This window comes from Engystomops pustulosus, chromosome 5, assembly GCF_040894005.1.
Source record: "Engystomops pustulosus chromosome 5, aEngPut4.maternal, whole genome shotgun sequence".
In the NCBI taxonomy this organism is placed as follows: domain Eukaryota; kingdom Metazoa; phylum Chordata; class Amphibia; order Anura; family Leptodactylidae; genus Engystomops; species Engystomops pustulosus.
In genome coordinates, this window is record NC_092415.1 from 155031151 (window position 1) to 155052413 (window position 21263).

Genomic DNA, 21263 nt, shown 5'->3' on the forward strand with positions numbered 1-21263 from the left:
TCCACATTTGGAAAGAGTTATTCTTTAGCCTCCTATTCTTACTTCTATACTGTGTACTGCACTTCAGAAACACTGCCTGCTAGAATAGAAGGAAGTAACAGAAAAATGTATACTTCTTTGCCTGATGCCGATGGATTTCCTTCTTCAGTTTTTCATTTTCTTTTTGTCCCCGAGACCAGATCGGGTTTACCATCGTGGCGCATCGTGCACCAGTGCTACTTGACCCACAAGTGAGCATACTCCTTTCATACACCTTTTGTATTTTTCTACATGCATGGTATGTTTCTGTTTTTAGATGGTAGAAATACATGAATGGAAGACATATTAACCTTATCCCTATAATTGAGACAAGTGTGATTGGCAGGGCCACTGCAGTCCGTGAGACTGCCAGTGGGTTGGGAATGAAACGGCGCCAGGGAATAGTGGGAAAGCTAATATTAGCTTATTAGCATATTAGCATACACATTTCGTAGCCTTCAGAGATGTTTCATCTCACACAGGAGAAGAACTGAGTGAACAGTCTCAATGGGTCCTTGAGACATGTTAATGTGTAAGTGCTGTTGCCTCTTGAGCTAAGTTTTAATATAGAGACTATGAAAGGCCCTGAAGAGATTTCAATAGAACCAATCTGTGCTATTGTGTCCCAAGAAACAGCAGTGTAAGTTCCAATTTTGCCCTGTAGAATATACATACACACCCCCTTAAAATAAATAGAGAGCACTGCACCTTGTCCTCGAAGGTTCTCCACCATTGTTTGAAGGTCTTCAACATTTTCATCTAGACCATCTGTGAAAACTAACATCATCTAGATAAAAAACAAAATGTATAAAGATTTTAGGAATCAGATCCTGGCAAGAAGGTTCATCAATCATGTGATGGTGACTGTACTTGCCTTCGCTTTTCCTGTAACTTTGTTTTGAAAAATATTCCACATTGAGTGAAGAACGGTGGATGTCATATAGGAAGAGTCATTGACATAACTGTCTTTCAGCCTCTCTGCTAAATCAGGACTATATGTGTGAAAGAGAGGCGAAATCGATGCATTAGCATTTGGCAAATGAAAGGCTACACTTATTTGAGGTTTCACACCAGGGTTGCAACTTGGACTTCTCAAGTTCATCATGCTGTCTAAGATTTCAGCAATGCTGGCATCTAGATGGTCTTGCCCATTGAACAATTTGGTATATTTAGGATAGGTAGAAATATCAAAGCCAATTATGACATCAACTGAACAATCTACAAGGAGAGAAACAAGAATTACATTTCAAGGAGGAATATGGACAACTGTATTACACCAATAACCACATTAATTGCCCCATTACAACATCTTCAATGAATGCTGTGAAATGGCTGTGTTATAAATTAAGAAATACCAAATTACTGTAGACACTTGTTTCTTGCCTTACTGGGTTGTCCCATCTTTCTTAGACTGAGGTAATCATTATACCCAGGATTCTGCTGGACCACTGCCTGGCCTGACCCTGGACTGACTTTAACAATCCTCTGCCGGATCCATGGTTCTCTGCACCTGTATCCTCTGAACCTGCCTGGGCCAACTGTCACTTACAACAGGACTATGCCTAGAGACCTTGTGTCCTCATTACAGAAAAGTCCTGGGAGAATTGGATGACCTTCAATTTGGATGCAATAAATTTGAGTGGTTTCACCTTCTTCTGCTTCTTATACTTGTTGCAGCCAAAAGCTATATTTGCTTATAAATGTTTACTGCATTGAACAGATTGTTAGATTATCCACTCATTGGGGGAGATTTACTTACCTGTCCGACTAAGCTCACCTAAAGTGCATTGTCTGACGATAATGCACTGTGCCGCGATTCACTAAGATCTCGCACTCCATATCGTGCATGTGTCATTTCCGCGCTCAGGTCCGCCGGAGTTCACCTTCTTCTTTCTGGTGTATGTAAGGGCTTGATCTTGCGACACAATCTCATAAATCTCTGTCACATGAAAGCCAGCGCAGACGCACCACAATCCAATCGCGAGCGCCACAATCCTGGCACAAACCCTGTCAAAGCCGCTCAAAACCCGAAACCGTCGGAAAGTCCGATGAAAGTGAGCAGTGCAACCCTTAGTAAATTAATCCCATTATGTTGATTCGGAAATTGTTGATTCGATAATCGGATAAAAATTAGATCATACTCACTGTTGGATGTTTGTGGTTCGCATATGTTTCTGACAATTCTCCTTTTAATATTTTTTAAATCACCAAAATTCTTAACAGAAAACCTTGAGCTTGAAGATCCGGCAATCTGAAGAAGTTGTGTATCGGAAACATCTCCCACACCTACAGCATAAGTAGCAATGCCTTTCCTTCTGATAGCTTCTGCAGGCATAGCAACTTCATCAGATGAGACTCCATCTGTTATCACAAGTAATATTTGCTGAACACCTGCATTAATTCGACTATAATTTGCTCGACTCAGGACTGCATCTATTTTTGTCAGTGCCTCTCCAATTCTTGTGGCTCCTTCAATCTTGCTGATCCCATTAACCTTTTCCTTTAAAGTTTCCTTTTCCGAGTATGTTTTGAGTTCAAACTCTGTTCTGAACAAATGACTGTATTGAGAAACACCTACATGAACCTTGCCAGGACCAATATCAAAATCCTCAATCACAGATACCATGAATTTTTTCATTTCTTCAAAATCTGTTGTTGAAATACTACCAGAACCATCGATCAAAAAAGTTACATCTGCCTCTTCTTTTTCACATTCTGCAAAAATATTAACATCATAGAAAAATCAATGAATGTATAATTACCGTGCATCCACTGGAAAATTAACAGTTGCAGTTACGGCTTCTGGCCACTATGCAGAGGACAGAGCCAACTGCTTCCAGTTATATACCCTGTGTGTTCGTCAAACAGCAAATGACCTTAAATTGTACATCCTCGACAATCCCTTTAACCTCATACATTCTAAATTTTGCTGTGTAATGCAACAAAAGCAATTGTATTACAAATAACAACATTGAAAAAGGCAAAAACTGAAGACCTTCCTTTAAGATGGGCCATTTAAATAGGATCAGTGGTCTTCTTAATGAAGGGAATTTATCTCCTTAACATCTTTTTCTACTTTCTCCTTCATAGTCACATTGCCATATAGCTTAGTCTGTCACCATATTGTTGACTTGGGAGTTTCAGTACCAGGCTCTTAATGTACATGCCTCCTAAAGAATTGAAGGAAAGTGCCACTTGCTGGAGTGCAGCCCCTTCAATTCAGATGATTAGAGTCAAGTCAATCTGTCTTAAGGAAATGCCATCAACATTACAACCTTAAAAAACATCTTTAATTTTTCTCTTTTACATATCTTGGAAAGGCCATTTCCTTAAACCAATGATATAACTTACCTGTTCTTCCACAAGCATCATCAGATATATTCTTAAAAATATCATTTAATCCATCAAAGTTCTCAACAAAGAACCATTTCCCATTTGTCCCAGCCATTGTAATTAGCTCTTCAGTCTTGGCCATAGCTACACCAATGGCATAAATGATAATCCCGGCATCTTGTAGCTGTTTTGAGGTTTCATTGAGTTTATCATGATCGTGAGATTCACCATCAGTTATAACAAGAAGATACTGGGGGACTCCTCTACGCTGACGGCTTCCGTGTTTTTCTGTAAAGAATATTTTTGAAAGTTCCAAGGCCTCTGCAGTATAGGTGTTTCCTCCTATTGGTGGATCATTTTGAATAACATCAATAATATCTTGTTTATTGTTATGATCATTGAGGTAAAATAGCTTTTGAGGGTCATCTGAATATTTGAGAGCACCAAACTGAACATTATTTGGCCCAATAAGTGACTTCTTTACAAATGATGTTATAAAATCTTTCATTGTGTCATATTGCTCTCTATTTATGCTCCCTGATGAGTCCATCACAAAAACAATATCTGCAACTTGTATTCTTGCACAATCTGTGAAGATAAAAGATAAAAGAGGATTTACACAACCAATAAAACTTTCAGTAAAAAGACATCAAGATATAAAGATCTTGACCACACATCCACACACTGGCTACAATGACCTATTGTGGCTAAGCTATGTCTTCACTTGCATACATTATACTTATTTGATTAGTATATGATTTGGAACAGAGATTAATACATTCAGAGTGGGTTTTAGAATGCAAGCCAAAATGGCAAGTAATAAATATGGATGTGCGGCTCTTGAAAAAACCTTTAACCTATTTACAGCGACCTCATTTTTGGTAGGTCTGATACTAAGCTGAATGGTGAGCATGTGAGAGCACTTTAAGTATAAAATACAGCACTATGATAGCACGTTAACTAGACACATGCTATCATATGTAACTTCAATATTGCAACTTTAATTTAAAAAATCTGAAGATCCATTGGCATGTTAAAGGGGTTGGCTCGCAATAACAATTAATGGTCTAGCCTTATTAATAGTAGATCTAAGGGGGTCACATGTAGCAATCAGCTGTTAGAAGACTGGGGCTCCCATTCATTTTCAATACAAAGCAACTGTGGCTTCAGTGAGGGTTTTTTTTTCTGATCAACCCCATTTATCAGACCTATCAGGGGCGTAACTACAGCAGTAGCAGCCATAGCAGCCACTATGGGGCCCACAGTGTCAGGGGGCCCCGTCATCCGACCTGACACCATAAACAATGGAGGATGTACACCATTATATCTATATTGTACTGCACATGTCCAGCATAATATGCATATAACATATACTGTGATGTATATATGCAGTATCCGTGATGTGTATAAGGTGTCTGTATACACTGTATGTGAGTATGTTGCATAAGGCACTGTATGTGTGTGTATATGCACATGTATTTATATGTGATTGTAATTTGCATGTGTGAGTATACTAATGTGTATATTTTTTAAGTGGGAAGGGGGGCCCCATGCAGTAGCCTGCTAGGGGGCCCTGTGTCTCCTAGTTACGCCACTGAGACCTATGACACTATGTGGGGAGGCATTTGTCACCACTTTGTCTGGTTTCTTCTTTTTGAGACTTCTTTATCTCAATTGACACATTTTGGTCACAGTCAAGACCAAAAATAGTCTCAGCTGATGACTATCATCAGTCCCTGGTGATGACTATGAATGTTATGTATACTGACCTTGAGGAGGATTACAGATCTCGAAGGTTAACGCATCCTCTATAGTTTTCAATGTTTCAAAAGATTCAAGGTAGTGCACTCGCTGTTTTGATCCACTTATTTCTTCTAGTTGAGTTTTATTTGCATTAAAAATGCCCACAGAAATAATATTCACACCACTATTCCGTAGAGACTCTGACTGTGGTTTCACATCATCTTGTGATTCCCCATCTGTTATAAGAATAAGGAATTTGTTCACCTTTGCTCTAGCACCTTTATTTACTGTGAAGTATTGAAACACATATTCTAAAGCTTTCCCGGTGTGTGTGTTTCCAGTCAAATAAGCCATATTGTCAATAGCGGCATCGATAATAGTTTTGGTTCCATTCAGCTGTAGCTCCTCTTTGCTGTCAGTACTGAATTGGACAATACCAAATTGTACTCTATCCGGTCCAACCTCAGTTCTGTTTACCAGATTTTTCATAAATTCCTTCATTTTAATAAAGTTATTATTGTTTATACTTGATGAACTGTCAACCAGGAACATCACATCAGCCTTTGCATTTTGACAAGCTGGAAAGACAGAAATGAAGTTGTTTAGACTATGTTTGTTTCATATCTGCTAAACTAAAAATATAAAAGTAATTACGTAAAATAGTCAAAAGATGACAATATTTTAATATCATGTCTACATCAGATTTGAAGTCTAAATGTCACGATGTCTACACATTTAGATGGGTAGTTTTCCATTGCATGCTTACCCCTATGCACTTTCTTCTAAGGACACTGTCTTACATACTACAGCCACTACAGCACAAAGATCATGTCATGGATGGATGCAAAATCACTAACCATGGAAGCAAAAGCAGAATTCATGAAAGTGCCATTTGAACGCTGGAAAACTTCTCTACTATGGTAGCCCATGAGAAGCCATATACTTTTTAAGTGAAAAAAAGTTTTCAATTCATATTTCCACATTTTCTATTCAGGGTGAGCTGCAGTTTTTATTTGCACAATTTTTGGAAATGTACTACTCTCTCATCACTTCTCCAAATTTATTTGGTGGCAAAATAGTAAAAAAAACATTAGCAGTATATGGATCTTTAACAAACAAGCTTTAAAAGATAGAATCTGAGGGTGAGATTTATCAGAAGTGTTTTGGGTAAAATAGTTCTAGTTGCCCATGGAATCAGTAAGAGCTCAGCTTTAATTGTATAGACAACGGGCGGAAAATTAAGGTAGAGCTTTCATAGGTTTCCGTGGATAACTAGAACAGTTCTGCTCTCAGACCCTTCTGATAACACTACCTCTATGTACCTGATCTAGTTGCTTGTGGCAACCAATCAGAGCTCAGATTTTATATTCCCACATCAGGGTATACAATTAAAACTGAGCTCTGATTGGCTATCTAGAAGCTTGTATACAATCAAACAGAAAATGCTCCCTCTTTACAGAGAGTGCCATTCTCATACTTGAATAGTTAGATTGAAAGAAGGGGCAATGATCATGCATTGCAATACCAATCCATCGGCACCTTGCAACTGGATGAAGTGAAAACCCCAGTGTGACCTGTGAAAGTGATCTATTGGCCTGGCCTATTATATAAGAGATTGAATTATCTCAGTCAGTGTCCTCTTTTGTGAGAAAGTCAAATGTAAAGAAAAAAATAAGTCCAAAAAAAGTAAAAAAAAAACAAACAAAAAAAAAAAAAACACCACACAAAAAGAGTTAAATCATGCACAGTTTGTACCTCCAAACCCATTCCAAGCCTGGCCACCAAATTATAATGATATTTATCTATATTTATCTATGATAAGAAAAAAACTTTAAAATAGAAAACAAAAATTGATGCCCAAATTGACATTTTTTAAATCCATAACACAAAAAATGATATTAATAGCAATCAGAACACTTTATAAACCCATAGTCTACAGGTCTTTTCTCAAAAAATAAACCAGCACACAGCCACATTGACAAAAAGTTTCAAAAGTTATGGTGCTTGGAAGGTGTCGAAGCAAAAAGTTTTTTTCTCCCCATTAGTATTTCATTATGCAAAGGAAGGTTACTTTTTTTAAAAAAAGAAACCCTATAAATTTGGCATTGCTGAGTATTGACCCATATAAAAATGTTTAACTCCTTACTGCCAAAGCCACTTTTCATCTTCCTGGCACGTCCCATTTTTTCAAATCTGCCCTGTGTCACTACGAGTGGTTACAACTTTGAAACGCTTTAACATCATCAAGTGATTTTGAAATTGTTTTCTCAGGACACTTTGTACTTCATGTTAGTTGTGGTATGGTTTGTGTTTATTTATGAAAAAAACGGATATTTGGTGAAAATTTGGAAAAAATCTTGATTTTCGAAATTCAAAATGTTCTACTTTTTCCACACATGAGTAAAAAAACTTGAGAACTAACATTAACCGAATGTCTGCTTTATGTCTCCATGGTTTTATATGTCCTCTCATTTTTGTAAGATGTTATGGGGCTTTGAACTTTAGGTGTGATCTTTCACACTTATAAAAACACAAAATCAGGCTTTTGCGGGACCTGCTCATGTATCAAGTCACTTTAAGAGGCCTAAATAAAACTGAACCCCTATAAATTACTCCATTATACAAACAACACCCCTTAAAGTATGTAAAACAACTTTCATGAAGTTTGTTAACCCTTTAATTGTTTTACAGGGGATAAAACAAAATAGTTTGCAATTATGAAATTTTAATTTTTTGGGCTAAATGAATATGTTTTTCTAACAATGTACACATTCTCAATGGATAAAATACCAAAATGTACCATAAACTTTGATATACGCAATTTCTCCTGAGTATAACAATCCCCTGTATGTGGTGGTGACTGCTGTATGGGCACACGCCAGGGCATTGAAGGGCAGCTGCACCATTGAGAGCAGATTATGCATTGTCCCTTTTTGATGGCTACACAATCTTTATTTTTTTGTCAGTTTGGACATATAAGGGATTATTTTCTGCGACATAAGTGGCACTTTACAAATACTATATTTTGCGGACTATAAGACACTTCTTACTGTAGGACACACCCCAGATTTAGGCTTCCAAAAAAAGTAAAAATATATTTTACACCAATTAAAACATCCATGTTGGTCGCACTAAAACACAGCACACACACTCAGCTCTGCATCATCCATAGTTACACACACTCAGCTCTGCATCATCCGTAGTTACGCGCACTCAGTTCTGCATCATCCATAGTTACATGCACTCAGCTCTGCATCATCCATAGTTACACGCCCTCAGCTCTGCATCATCCATAGTTACACGCACTCAGCTCTGCATCATCCATAGTTACATGCACTCATCACTGCTTCATCCATAGTTACACGCACTCAGCTCTGCATCATCCATAGTTACACGCACTCAGCACTGCATCATCCATAGTTACACACACTCATCACTGCATCATTCATAGTTACACGCACTCAGCTCTGCATCATCCATAGTTACACGCACTCAGCACTGCATCATCCATAGCTACATGCACTCAGCCCTGCATCATCCATTCAGATACACACACAGCTCAGAACCACACACAGCTCAGCTACACACACAGAACCACACACACAGAACCACACACACAGCTCAGCTACACACACAGAACCACACACACAGCCCAGCTACACACACAGAACCACACACACAGCTCAGCTACACACACAGAACCACACACACAGCCCAGCTACAAACACAGAACCACACCCACAGCTCAGCTACACACACAGAACTACACACACACAACCACACACACAGAACCACCCACACAGAACTATACACACAGAACCACACACAGAACTAAACACATACACAAGTTCGTCTTATAGTCCAAAAAATACGGTACTTCATTTTTGTTGGTCAATAGCTCATTGATGAGCTTTTATTAACTCTTCAATGTATGGAAGAAAAGAAAATTGTAGATTCTGGTTTCCCTTCTTGTATGTTTTTGGGGTCATACACCACTAAAAATACTATATTATCTTTATTCTATAGATTACTACGATTACAACGATGCCTCATTTATATAGTTTTTTATATATTTTTAAAATTTTACTGAAGAAAAACTAATATATTTATTTATAGTTTATTTTCCTATCGCCATCTTTTCGCAGACGTAACTACAATAATTTTAGTTGACAGAGCTGGTTTAGGGCTTATTTTTTACGTGTTGAGTTTTCCTTTTCAGCGGTACCATTTTGCGGCACATAACGTATATACTTGAGTATAAGCCGAAAAATTCTAACTCGGATAATACTCGAGTCTGTAAAAAAAAGTGTACCCACCTTCCGACGCCCCTCGGACAGGTCCTCTTCTATACATCGATGCTCCGGCTTTGGCTCCGTGTCAGCACGCCATCAGTCACACGCGTCATGATGTCAGCCGCTCACTGACATTCTAATGTGTGTAGCACATACTATAATGTCAGCGAACGGTTGACATCATGGTGCGTGCGACAGACCGCATAGGGACACGGAGCCGATGACGGAGTGTACCATTTTTTTTTTTGTGCACCCTTAACATGGGCCATGTGACACTTTACTGTCGGACTTTGCATGTTAAATCTGGCGCCGCGGTTCAACTGTGCACCAGAACGTCCCTTTCAGTGCAGAAATTTGTGTCACATAATGACAAGTGCAGCTGCGCCACAAAAAAATTGCATGCAACACAAACGTGAATTGGAAACTTCTTAAATACATGTTCAAGCAGTTTGCACTAGAAAGAACCCAAAGTTTGACAGAAAACTGGCACACGGCTCTTAGTAAATATGACCCATTGATGTAAAAAACAGAAAAATGCCCTAGGCAATAATGTGTAAAACAGGAGCGGAAATAAGGGGTTAATATTTGACAATGTACACATAATCAAAGAGAGTAATGCTAAAGGAACAAGTAATGCATATCATAAAGGAAACCTTACAATAGATAGTAAATAGTACAACATGTCTTAAAATATTCCGTATACTGTATATGCATTGGTTAGAGAAATATTGAATGGTAAAGTTTACTTGGCTCTCTGCCAGGTCAATGACTGAAGTCCTGGGGGTTGCACTTTCCAAAAGTATAATGTTTGGCTTCTAGCTTTATTCCAGCACTGGCCCTTCCCCTTGTCCATTATTATCCCCCTCCCACAACCTCCCTCTATTAAAGTTTCCACTCGTGAGGTACGGTTAATCTCAACATACACAGTGAGCAGAGTGGCGCCTCCCTTCATTATGCTGTCATACTTAACAGTGCAGAGGTACCCAAACTGGGAATTTTGCATCAGGTCAAGATTCTCTAGCCTCCACCAATCATCATTAGAATAATAGTCATTGGTTTCTGCACATAATATGCCAAACCTACTCTTTTCTGTCATGTTGGTGGTCTGGGACTGGAGTAAAATACATTGTTATTAATCAGATAACTTGTACTGTGTTGGTATAATTTATTGACTTTCATATTACCTTTTGTAGAACATATTTGCTGGACTATCACATTTTTTATGTCTTTCAAAGAGTCAAAGTCGTAAACAAAATGAACCCTGTTAGAATCTCCTGTGATTTCCAGCAACTGAGTTTGGTTGGCTTGTTTAACTCCAATAGCATACACATTTACATTGTGTTGTCTAAGAATCATGGCAGCCTCCTTCACACTATCTTGAGATTCTCCATCTGTAAGAACAATAAAATATACAGGCACATTCCCTGGCCTGATATTGTTAGTATCTAATATTATATTACTAGTGTAGTTTATTGCTTTCCCAGTCTCTGTTCCTCCACCTCGCTGTCTGATGTTCTGAATGGCCAGCTTTAAGTCGGTTTTGTCACGATGAGAAGCAATATTGATCTCCAGTTGACTGTTATCAGAGTATTGTACAGCCCCAACACGAACCTTCTGGGGACCAATATCAAACATCTCTACCAGCTCCACCAAAAATGTCTGCATGTCTTGAAAATCTTGGGTACCAATGCTTCCAGAACCATCAATGAGAAGATAAATATCAGCAAGCTCTGTGTTCAGACATCCTAGAGATAAACATAATCGTAATTAAAAAAAAATTAACACTATCTTACAATTTTGATAATCAATTTTAAAATGATTCCAATCATAGGTAAGAGTTATGATCCCAATAAACCTTGGAAATAAAAACATATAATGAAAATGAGTTTCACTAAGAAATCTTTTATATTAGTAAGAAATCATGAAACCGATCTATGTACATTGAGAATATACAATGGCCTACAAACTAGGCCTTTGAAGACTTTGAATGTATCCATGTGGCACAAATAGTTTTTTTCTCCATAATTTGGCCAATGTTGGTGCGGCCACATTCCATATTGAAACATTAGCATATGGAAGAATGGTTGGGGACCAACAGACTTTTTTTCGCTGTGTCTGAGAAGTATCCAATTTTGTGTTAAAAAAGCAGAAATACAATGAACCAATTAGATTTTTGAATTTATACTAGTAGGGGATGGTCTAGCTGGACTTTGTCTTTAAAATACAAAAATATTTATCACTATCAATAAGAGCCTTATCCCCAAAATGCCATGAGAATACTACCTTGTCTGATTAACTCTGTTTGTTCTGGTAAGGCAAGGACATCTTGATCAATAATGTTCACAATCATCTTCAGTAAAGTATCTGTCTTGCCTGAAAGATCAGAAAATGTCTTCACTTTAAGCTGAAATTTGTGAAGTGGCAATGAAACAATTTCATTCATTTGTGTTTCATTGGCTTGGGAAATGCCCACAGTAAAGACTCGGACATGTTCTTGTTTAAGTAGACTGGCAGCCTCTATAACACTGTCTGAAGAAGACTTATGAGTGACTAGGATCGCTATTTGTTCTAAACCTTGGTTCTTCCTGCTTGCTGAAGTATCACCAAATATTTCATTTCTTGTAAAATTAATTGCACTTCCGATTTTTGCAATCTTTTCCTTTGACACTGTTAGTTCTCCTATAAATTTGTCCACAATGGATTTGCTGATTCCTGTATTGAGGGAGGCAACCAATTTTGCTTGGCTGTCAAATGTCACCAGGCCGACAAAGACACAGAATTCACTTATCTCCAGATTTGATAAAGCATTGGTTAAGAAGTTCCTCAAGTCTTCATTTTCTGAGCTTGTGTGTGTTGAAGTGTCCACAATTAGAACCAGATCAATTGCTATTCCCTTATTACAGACTGCAATGAAACAAAAAATATGTAATTTGTATATAGAAGATAATAAAGCTATAGTTCAACATAGCCAAGAAAACCTTCCATTCAAATTATCCCAAAATAAATACTTAAAACTAAGCATTGCCCTTATCCATAAATGGATTTTCTCTATGGCTGCAAATGTTAAAAAATCAGTTTGCATATTTATATGCAACTCTCCTGAGGTGAGTTCAATTACAGTGAGTAGTTTTGAGCAAAGTCGAACCGCAGACTTCGGGTTCGTACCAAAGTTTGTGAGTTTGGGTTCCGTGGACCCGATCCCGAACTTAATTAGAAGTTCAGGATCGGGCCTGGGTTCAGCTCAACATCCAGCCATTAACGTCTGCGATTTGGAACTGATGATTAACACAATTTCATCATTCAAAATCATTTACTTTTTGACACAGGAAAATCTCTTTAAAGAACACAAAATTATTTTTTTTGCTATAGTACCATTTTTTTAATAATATATAGAAGTATGTTTATTGCTTTTTAACAAGCTGTTTTTTAAGGGGATACGTGATAAAATTTGAACATTTGATCAGTTGACACCCCCAACTCACATAAGGACTATGTCCCAAACATCAAAATGAAAATAGACTGCAACAGGGTTAGCTTCAACCTACAATCCCTGAAAACCACCCACACAACCCAATGTCCCTCCTGTATAAAAGTTTACTCAATACTTTAAAGCTAACAATTTCAATACTTGTGCACTTACTTCACTTTATCCCCAATTTCACCACTGTGCCTATCTCAGTAATAACTACTGTAACTGTTACTTCTCCCTTTAAACACATGCAAATATCATACCAGGTCATAACAAGCCATCAGTATACACGTCTTCCCTGCCGATCTATAACCCAATCTCATCTTTACCATTTACCATCTTGTCCACCTGGAAATATCCCCCTACCGTTGTACTTCACCTTTGGAAGAAACTACCGCCACAAGAGCCAGACAACTACCCCCACAAGAGCTCATTCTGTTCAACTGTAGTACAACATTAAAGCTCTGAACAGTCACTATTGTAATACATGGCTGGTTAACATCTGCCAGAGCAGCTCACCAATATAGTTCCTAAAGCTAGAAACAAGAATGAAACCCTTTTCTATTATACTTTAAGCCCTAGCAAGGCAGTTGTTGTTTTCATTCAGTAAAAAATATAAAAAAATAATAAATATAGGAATAGTGAGGAAGAAATCAACACAATAATTAGCCAAAAATCTGCTAAAATTACCTCCAGTTTTGTTGTTCACAGAAAGTAATGTATCAACAGTTGTTGGAGAGAATGGAGTAGTATATACTACAGTTCCTATTAATATAGAAAAAAATAGGTGAATGTTAACGATGAAAATTCTTTCTACTAGAATTTTACAAATGCTATAACCATTACAGTGGATATAAACAGGAATACCTAAACTTTTTAATTTGAATTTTCAAAAGTGTTGAATTTTCAAATGAGTTCCCATTACATGAAGCAATTATAAAACTTCAGGTTAAAATGACACATTTTATCGAAAAAATAATTCTGTTGTTCTGTTGTTTATGTTATATAAAATATATGACAATAATTTTGCATTAGTATCCCAACATTTCGCTTCACTAGTTTAAATGTAATTGAATAATATAAGCTTTTAGATTTTTACTTTATATCCTTGAACTATTTTGCTTCTAACATGCAGTGAAAAACTAAAATCTAAGAAAACGTATTGTGTTATTTTGAAAACTAAACTAGTTAAGATGAGTTAATATCACAATTATATAATTTGAGAGAAAATTACTTTTAGTTTAGTTATAGTTAATAAGTTATGGGTAAGAAGATACATGCTCTGTTAATCTTTTGATGATTATTTGACTAAGATGTTGGTTCCAGTAGAATGCCAATCCTTTCAAAAGGAACGGCAGATAGATGAAGATGGCTGACATGCTCTCACCTTGGGTGCTTGACAAATAATTATTATTTTTAATGACATCTTGAATTGTTTTGACCATATCCTTCGAAAATGTGTTTAGGTCTTTGACATTGTTTATCATGAATGCAAGATTGGGTGATGTTGCCATGGTTTCCAGCTGATTTTTAGAGGCATTCTTTAGTCCCATTGCAATAATTCTGACATTTTCCCTTTTCAGAGCATCAGCTGATAGTTGAATATCATCAAGAGAGGGCCCAGATGTGATCACAACAAGAACTGGTGGATACTGTGATTTGTCTCTTACATTTATTTCATTAAACATGGATTCCTTTATTTTGTCAAGGGCACTACCAGTCATCAAAGACCCGCCTTTAAAATCAAATTTATTTTTTATGTAATTTATTATTGGGTTTTTTGCTTTGAAGGTTGAGAGAGAAAAATCTATATTTAGATCATCATTATAATGTGCTAAACCAATTCGGTACTGGCCAACACCTATTTGCATTTGAGAAATGGTGCTTGAAATAAAGGATTTGACTTGGTTGAAGTTGTTTTTTCCAATATTATTTGAATTGTCCACCAGAAATACAAGATCTGCATATTCCGGGACTGTAATCACAAAGAATAAATTACAGTGAAATAGATTAAAAGTAACCTTTGAGTAAATTACCAATATTCAGCATTGACAAGCTTACCAGTATCTTGACCAGATGATATCTCCAGCCAGCTAGCCATCATAAATATACCAAATAAAAACTTCATCTTCAGAGCTCCTGCTGAAGGTTGCTGAAGATGAAAATATATAATAAGCAAGACAAACTGGTAAAAAAAAGAACATTGAAAGTCATGATTGTATACAAACTACAAAACTATTCAGTAAAAATAAAAATGGGAAACATTTCAATTTAAAGTTCTACAGCCATGAAAAAGCATGGAATTAATGGTAAAATCAAATTTAGTTACCTTATATACTCGAGTATAAGCCTAGTTTTTCAGAAGAAAAATATGTGCTGAAAACCCAAACTCGGCTTATACTCGAGTAAACAAAATATAGGTTTTACCAGGTTTTTGTGGTAAAATTAGGTGCCTCGGCTTATACTTGGGTCGGCTTATACTCGGGTATATACGGTATGTTAAGAATGATTTTACATGAAATCAAGGTATGCAATATTGTGCCATGCATGTAAAATCAATAACACGTTGGGGAATGGAATTCACAGATTGCTGGCCATGCAGAGTTTTATGAAATTGTGTTGCTTTGGTCATTTTGTGACACATATCAGGGGAGGGTCAAACAAGAGGAATGGTAAAGGAAGACAAATCTGTACTCACTGCCTGAAGGTAAGTTTCAGTTATATTACATGTACACCTCGCTACCTTCCAGGATTGAGTGGGGCAGTCACATATTTCTGTACACCACACTTCGTGGTAGCAGGGTGTGTGTCTGCAACCGCGCCTGGCCTTAGAAATGTCCGTATCTGCCAGGCGCCAAGGGCATGCCCAAGAGAGGGGATAGAGAATCAATTCTGTGTGACATTGAAACACACATAAGGGCACATTTTTTTACCCAGTCCGAGGAGTTCACTGAAGATGCATTGTCTGACGATCATGCACTCTGCTGCGATTCAATAAGATCGTGTGGCTAATATCCTGCATGTGTCACTTACCCTATCAGGTCCGACGGAGTTCACCTTCTTCTTCCTGGTGCATGTAAGTGCTTGATTTTGCGACACAATTTGAAGCTTAAATCCTGCGCTCAGTCGGAATCAGTGGGATCATCCGACAACAAGCATCCCGATTTCTGTCACATGAAAGCCAGCGCAGCTGCGCCACAATCGGATTGTGTGCGACACAATCCCAGCGCAAACCCTGTTAAATACCTGTCAAAGCTGCACAAATCCCGAAAACAGAGAACAAACCGACGAAAGGGCAATACGTGACCCTAACTGAATAGGCCCCATAGAATTTATTCAGCAACAAAGGCAGAGACCCATCCCCGTACTCTGCCTGTGTTCACTCTATGGCTCGATGGTGCCACGATGACATCATCACACCGCTGCATCATACAGTGTGTGCAGGCAGAGCAAAGGGATTGTGTCTCTGTCTGCTGCTTCAGTGATTACCAGCGAGAAAAAGATGTGGGGAGTACTGGACTAAGTACTGAGTAATAAGTTTATTATTTTTTTAATGGCTACTTGACAGTATATTATTAGGGAATGGGGGGGGGGGGACGACACCTGGACAGTATATTATTAGTAGGGAGAACTTCACGGGCAGTATATTATTGGGGGGGGGGGGCACTTGTGGACAGTATACTATTGGGGAAGAGGCACTCCTGGAAAGTATCTTATATTACTAGGATGGGGAACTCCTGAACAGTATATTATTAGGGGTGCGCACTACTGGACAGTATATTATTAGGTGTGGGGACTCCTGGACAGGTAATGTATTTCTGCACAGTATATTACTAGGAGGGAGGCATACCTGGGCAGTATATTATAGTGAAGGGGGGGGGGGGGTGGACTGCTGGACAGTATATTATTTGGGGGAGAGGCACTTCTGGACAGTATTTTATTTTACTAGGAGGGGGAGCCCCTGAAAAGCATAATTTTAGTACTTCCTGGACTTATTATTAGGGGAAGGTACTCATGAACAGTAAATATTTTTGGGGGGAGCACTCTTGGACACTATATTATTAGAAGGCAATATACTTCAGTACAGTATATTATTAGGGGGGAAGCATACCTGGACAGTATATTATAATGAGGGGATGGACTTCTGGACAGTAATAGTATGAAGAATAGGCTTCTGGACAGTATATTATAGAGGGGGTGGGCTCCAGCAGAGTATATTATAAGAGGGTAGAGGAATAAATGAAAGGTTATTATAAGGAGGAGCTCCTGGACTGTATAATAATAGAAAACTGCTGGACAATTGGAGGCTGTTAGACAGCATATTTATAACTGGACACTGCTGACTACTTTTGAATTACTGGGGGGACTGCTCTGCTAATTTAATGATGGGATGCAGGGTTATATATAAAATGCTAAATATTAATCAATGGGAATAAACATAAATTAATAAGAGGATGTCATTGCTGCAACATAACCTAACTAGAGCTGCATGTAATGGATCAATATTTTACACGTTTCAAACATCGAAATATTTGAAGAGTTAATATGTTTCTAGTGGCAGACAAAAGTTAGCATAGCAGCAATAATACATACGAAAATATTTTTCAGTAACCGTCTCTGGTCTGGGAGCTGGGAATCTGATTTATGAGAACATTGTTTTACGGATTTTTTTCTTCGATTCTACAAGAGAAAAATAATAAGACATATGCCCAATATAAGACACAGAGTTAAATATTTTAATGATTTAGTCAAATTACATTCCCAACTACTATTAGACTGTTAGAAGCCTTGTGTCAGAAATTCCATAATAAAATTCCATGATTATTCTATTACATTTTGAAAATAATTTGAAATGGCTGCCAGGAATTGAGATTATTTTAACCCCAACACCACCTCTATGAGAAGTGGGCATGAAGGGGCATGTATAGGTCTGTCCCCAGCCATGGAATGGGCTGAGATAGGGTGTTCCTGCTTCGCACCTGCACACTACTTATAGCCTGTCCCAGTTTCTTTCATGACCCAGTGCGATGGCATTATCTGGAAAATCAACTTTGAAGTGAGTTTAAATGTGCTGTATAAGGTCAGGGAGGAGGAGAGTTTAATACTGAATTCGGGCTTTCCCTGTCTCAGAATGACCCTTTCACAGTACTTGATAACCAACCAGATCTCCTAAAGTCTGGTGCATGATGTAAGACATGGGAGGAGGTGTTCAGCGGCAGGGAGAGCTTGAGCTTCACTGTTAAACTCTCCGCCTCCTTGACTTTATACACCCATTTACATTTCAATTCAGAGTGGATTTTCTGGCTGAAGGCACCATACACAATAAGGAAATGTGCCATGAAAAGTGTTGATAGTACAGACACCAATAATGAACTGAAAATGTGCAGATAAAAATACAATTGACAAGGTTCCTCAGGTAAAGAAGAACTATTAAGAAGTGCAATATGTGGAAAATTAATAAGCAAGTAAGAGAAATGGGGGTAGCATCAAGGGGTATAAAAAGTAGAAAGAAACAAAAAGATAGCCATGGAGGACAACGAGTTGCAATCTCTCTTCAAATGTCAATGAGCACACATTGAGGGGTTTCTTAAGGGAGTAGGTAATTTTCTTAACCCCCTTACTCCACACACACTTTAGGGACACAAATTTAATCTTCTCTGAATAAATGATTGAATGAATTATAGTTGCTTGTAAAAATTGGTAAGTGATATCTGGTAGCTGGACCTAGAAATATCTAAGCACAAGTACCACTAGGATAGAGGGTAGATCACAGACAGATCAAAACACAGCAAATTAGAAACATATTAGGGAGGTCAAATCCCATCAAATATTAGCCATGGTATTTCAGAGGTAAGCCCCATCTACACATATCTGAGGGTACAAACAGTGGTGCAGTGTTCTTCACCTGGTAATCCAAGGAAAGTATTTCAGGACCACGGAGAGCAGTGCAGGAAGACTATTGCCATTTGGTACTACTAATTCTAAGCTAATGATAGTAAAGTATAATTTACGGAATCTTGTAATGGATTACGTTCATTGCTGTGTTGTACATTCATAGTGTCATAAAGTATGTCAACTGTGCACCGAATTACTGCTGGGACCCCCTTAGATTATTAACATTTGATTCCTTTTCCCTACTTTTTGTATAATAGTGAAAAGATGACATTTTAATAATACTTTGGTCATGGAGTCACCTTGCTACTCCATCTCTAAAGGCCAGATAAATGCAGTTATGTACTGAAATTGAAATTGGTGAGAGGCATACCTGCATCCATTACCTCCTTGTACAGTTATATGTGCACTAATAGGTGAAGACAAAACAGATTGTGTGCAGGTGACTCGACTGTTAAAATAAACCTATGCAAAAAGCAATGATACATACAAGAAACATTGTAGTATTTCTTTTCAGGACAAGGTGCTTCTTTTTGACTCAGTTTGACTCTCTCTATCCTCTCTCTTCTGACTTTCCTCTTGCTAGCTAGGGACAGAAGCTTACTGTGTCAGATTACATATGTGTAGAGGGGAGGTGGAGAAGTAAGCCCCAGCAGAGTTTGTTTCATGGTTAGATACATGCCACCACTAACTGAAAAGTTGCAATATTTAAGGTTTATTCAGTTTTTTTTTAGCTTTTAATTCATTTTTAAAAGAAATTATAGGGCACATTTACTAAAAACTGCACTATGTACAGTTTGCCTCTGTAGAATTGTGTAGAGTGCACTGACTTTTTTTTGTGCACCTTTAACATAAAGGGCGTGCGATACACTTCTGTCAGAATCTGAATGATAAATGTGGCGCACAGTCGGCACAGTCCCCTTTCAGTGATGAAATTTGTGTCATGTGAAGAATAGTGCAGCTGCGAAACAAAAGGGTCGGTGTGACACATATGTGGCGCAGACACTCCTCAAATACATGGGCAAGCTGTTTGCACATAAAAAAACCAGACAGAAAACTGGAGATAGGACCTTAGTAAATGTGCCCCTATGTGTGTAAATTTCTGCTCAAATAGCTTTACATTTCTGCTATAGACCAGTGATGGCAAACCTTTTAGAGGCCGAGTGCCCAAACTACAACATAGACCCGCTTATTTATCCCAAAGTGCCAACACAGAAATTTAATTTGTGATTTATACTCACAGTTTTCATTGATACCAGCACTCTGAGAACACCAATAAAGCAGAAAATAGTCCCAGGTAGAGCTGTCACTTTAAAATAGCTCTGTGCACAGCAAGTCCTGGGCTGTCTGGGACTGCAGGAAGATACCTGGAGTCATCTCTGGTGATGGCCTGAGTGCCCACAGAAAGGGTTCTGAGTGCCACCTCTGGCACCAGTGCCATAGGTTAGCCATCACTGGTATAGACTATTTTGGTCCTTGAAGGATAGAAACCTCAACAAACTCTCATCTCACTAGTTGTCCTATTAGATATCCTATGGCTGTTATGTATGCAATGTAACCCTAATCATTCAGCCTATGGATACATTGTATAACACTGATCTGTGTATTGTACCATTCTGCTTTCTTGGGGTCAATCACACTCACGAATGTGATTCAAACATCTGTCCTGGGGAGTAATTACCATTTAATTGCGGTTATACGACAAGGCAAACATAGATAATGCCAATTATACATTTCATCTTAATGAATCTTACAGTGTTTTTACTTATGTGGATTAAATGCACATAAGGTTTCGTATATTTTGGCCCACTTGATAATTGGTAAAAATGACATGAATTTGGCCACTGCATTAAACTACATTCTTTCTATCCTCTATCACAAGAATAAATACTGGCAAGTGAATGGTATTGATTCTATTCCAAAAACAGTAATGTGCAATTACATTTTTATTTCCAGTGTAAGCAGACATGATCATTACTAGACGGTGTGTTTATGTAGACTCTGTCTCATTTCTGTATAACTGCTCCACAGCCAACTGATGTAGCACACATGACCTGTAGTCCATTTGGCCTTTAGTCTGCTTGCTCTTCCTTCTCTCTGCCAGTAAATGTTGGGCAGAAAAACTTGACATGTGAGGTATTTGCAAGTGGCTATGTTTTTGGAATAATTAGTCATTTACTGTATATTTAAATACATGGTTCAGTTTATAAGGTAGCATGCCTTAAAGGAACTATCATATAACATATAATCTATACTTTAAATGTATGGTCTGATATGTCTTTCCATTGCCTCACATGACTATGGGTAGTGTGTGTTATTTGCAACTAAGCTCCAATAATTTCTATAGAGTTGAGCTGCAATACAGGCACAGACAATGGTCAGGTTTGGCACTGTTTTTGTGCAATTAAGGTTTGGCACTGTTTTTGTGCCCTTAAGGATGCAACCTTTTTTCAATCATTTTCCACTCCCCACCTTCAAAAATCTTTAACTTTTTCATTTTTTCATGTACAGAGCTG

At 37.9% G+C, this 21263-nt stretch overlaps 1 protein-coding gene across 1 annotated transcript in view; it reads right to left on the reverse strand.

The window, feature by feature from the left end:
* The window catches only part of LOC140133381 (collagen alpha-6(VI) chain-like), a 94637-nt gene that overhangs the window by 51787 nt on the left and 21587 nt on the right, over positions 1-21263 (reverse strand). The window contains exons 2-12 of the mRNA XM_072153494.1: positions 17449-17535; positions 14917-15007; positions 14243-14830; positions 13546-13620; positions 11670-12290; positions 10571-11131; positions 5121-5672; positions 3370-3939; positions 2164-2733; positions 893-1236; positions 727-805 (exon numbers count right to left, since the gene is read on the reverse strand). Of these exons, the coding sequence (XP_072009595.1) occupies positions 727-805; positions 893-1236; positions 2164-2733; positions 3370-3939; positions 5121-5672; positions 10571-11131; positions 11670-12290; positions 13546-13620; positions 14243-14830; positions 14917-14983 (4027 nt within the window). The 5' untranslated portion in view covers positions 14984-15007; positions 17449-17535. The remainder of the gene's footprint in view (positions 1-726; positions 806-892; positions 1237-2163; positions 2734-3369; positions 3940-5120; positions 5673-10570; positions 11132-11669; positions 12291-13545; positions 13621-14242; positions 14831-14916; positions 15008-17448; positions 17536-21263) is intronic.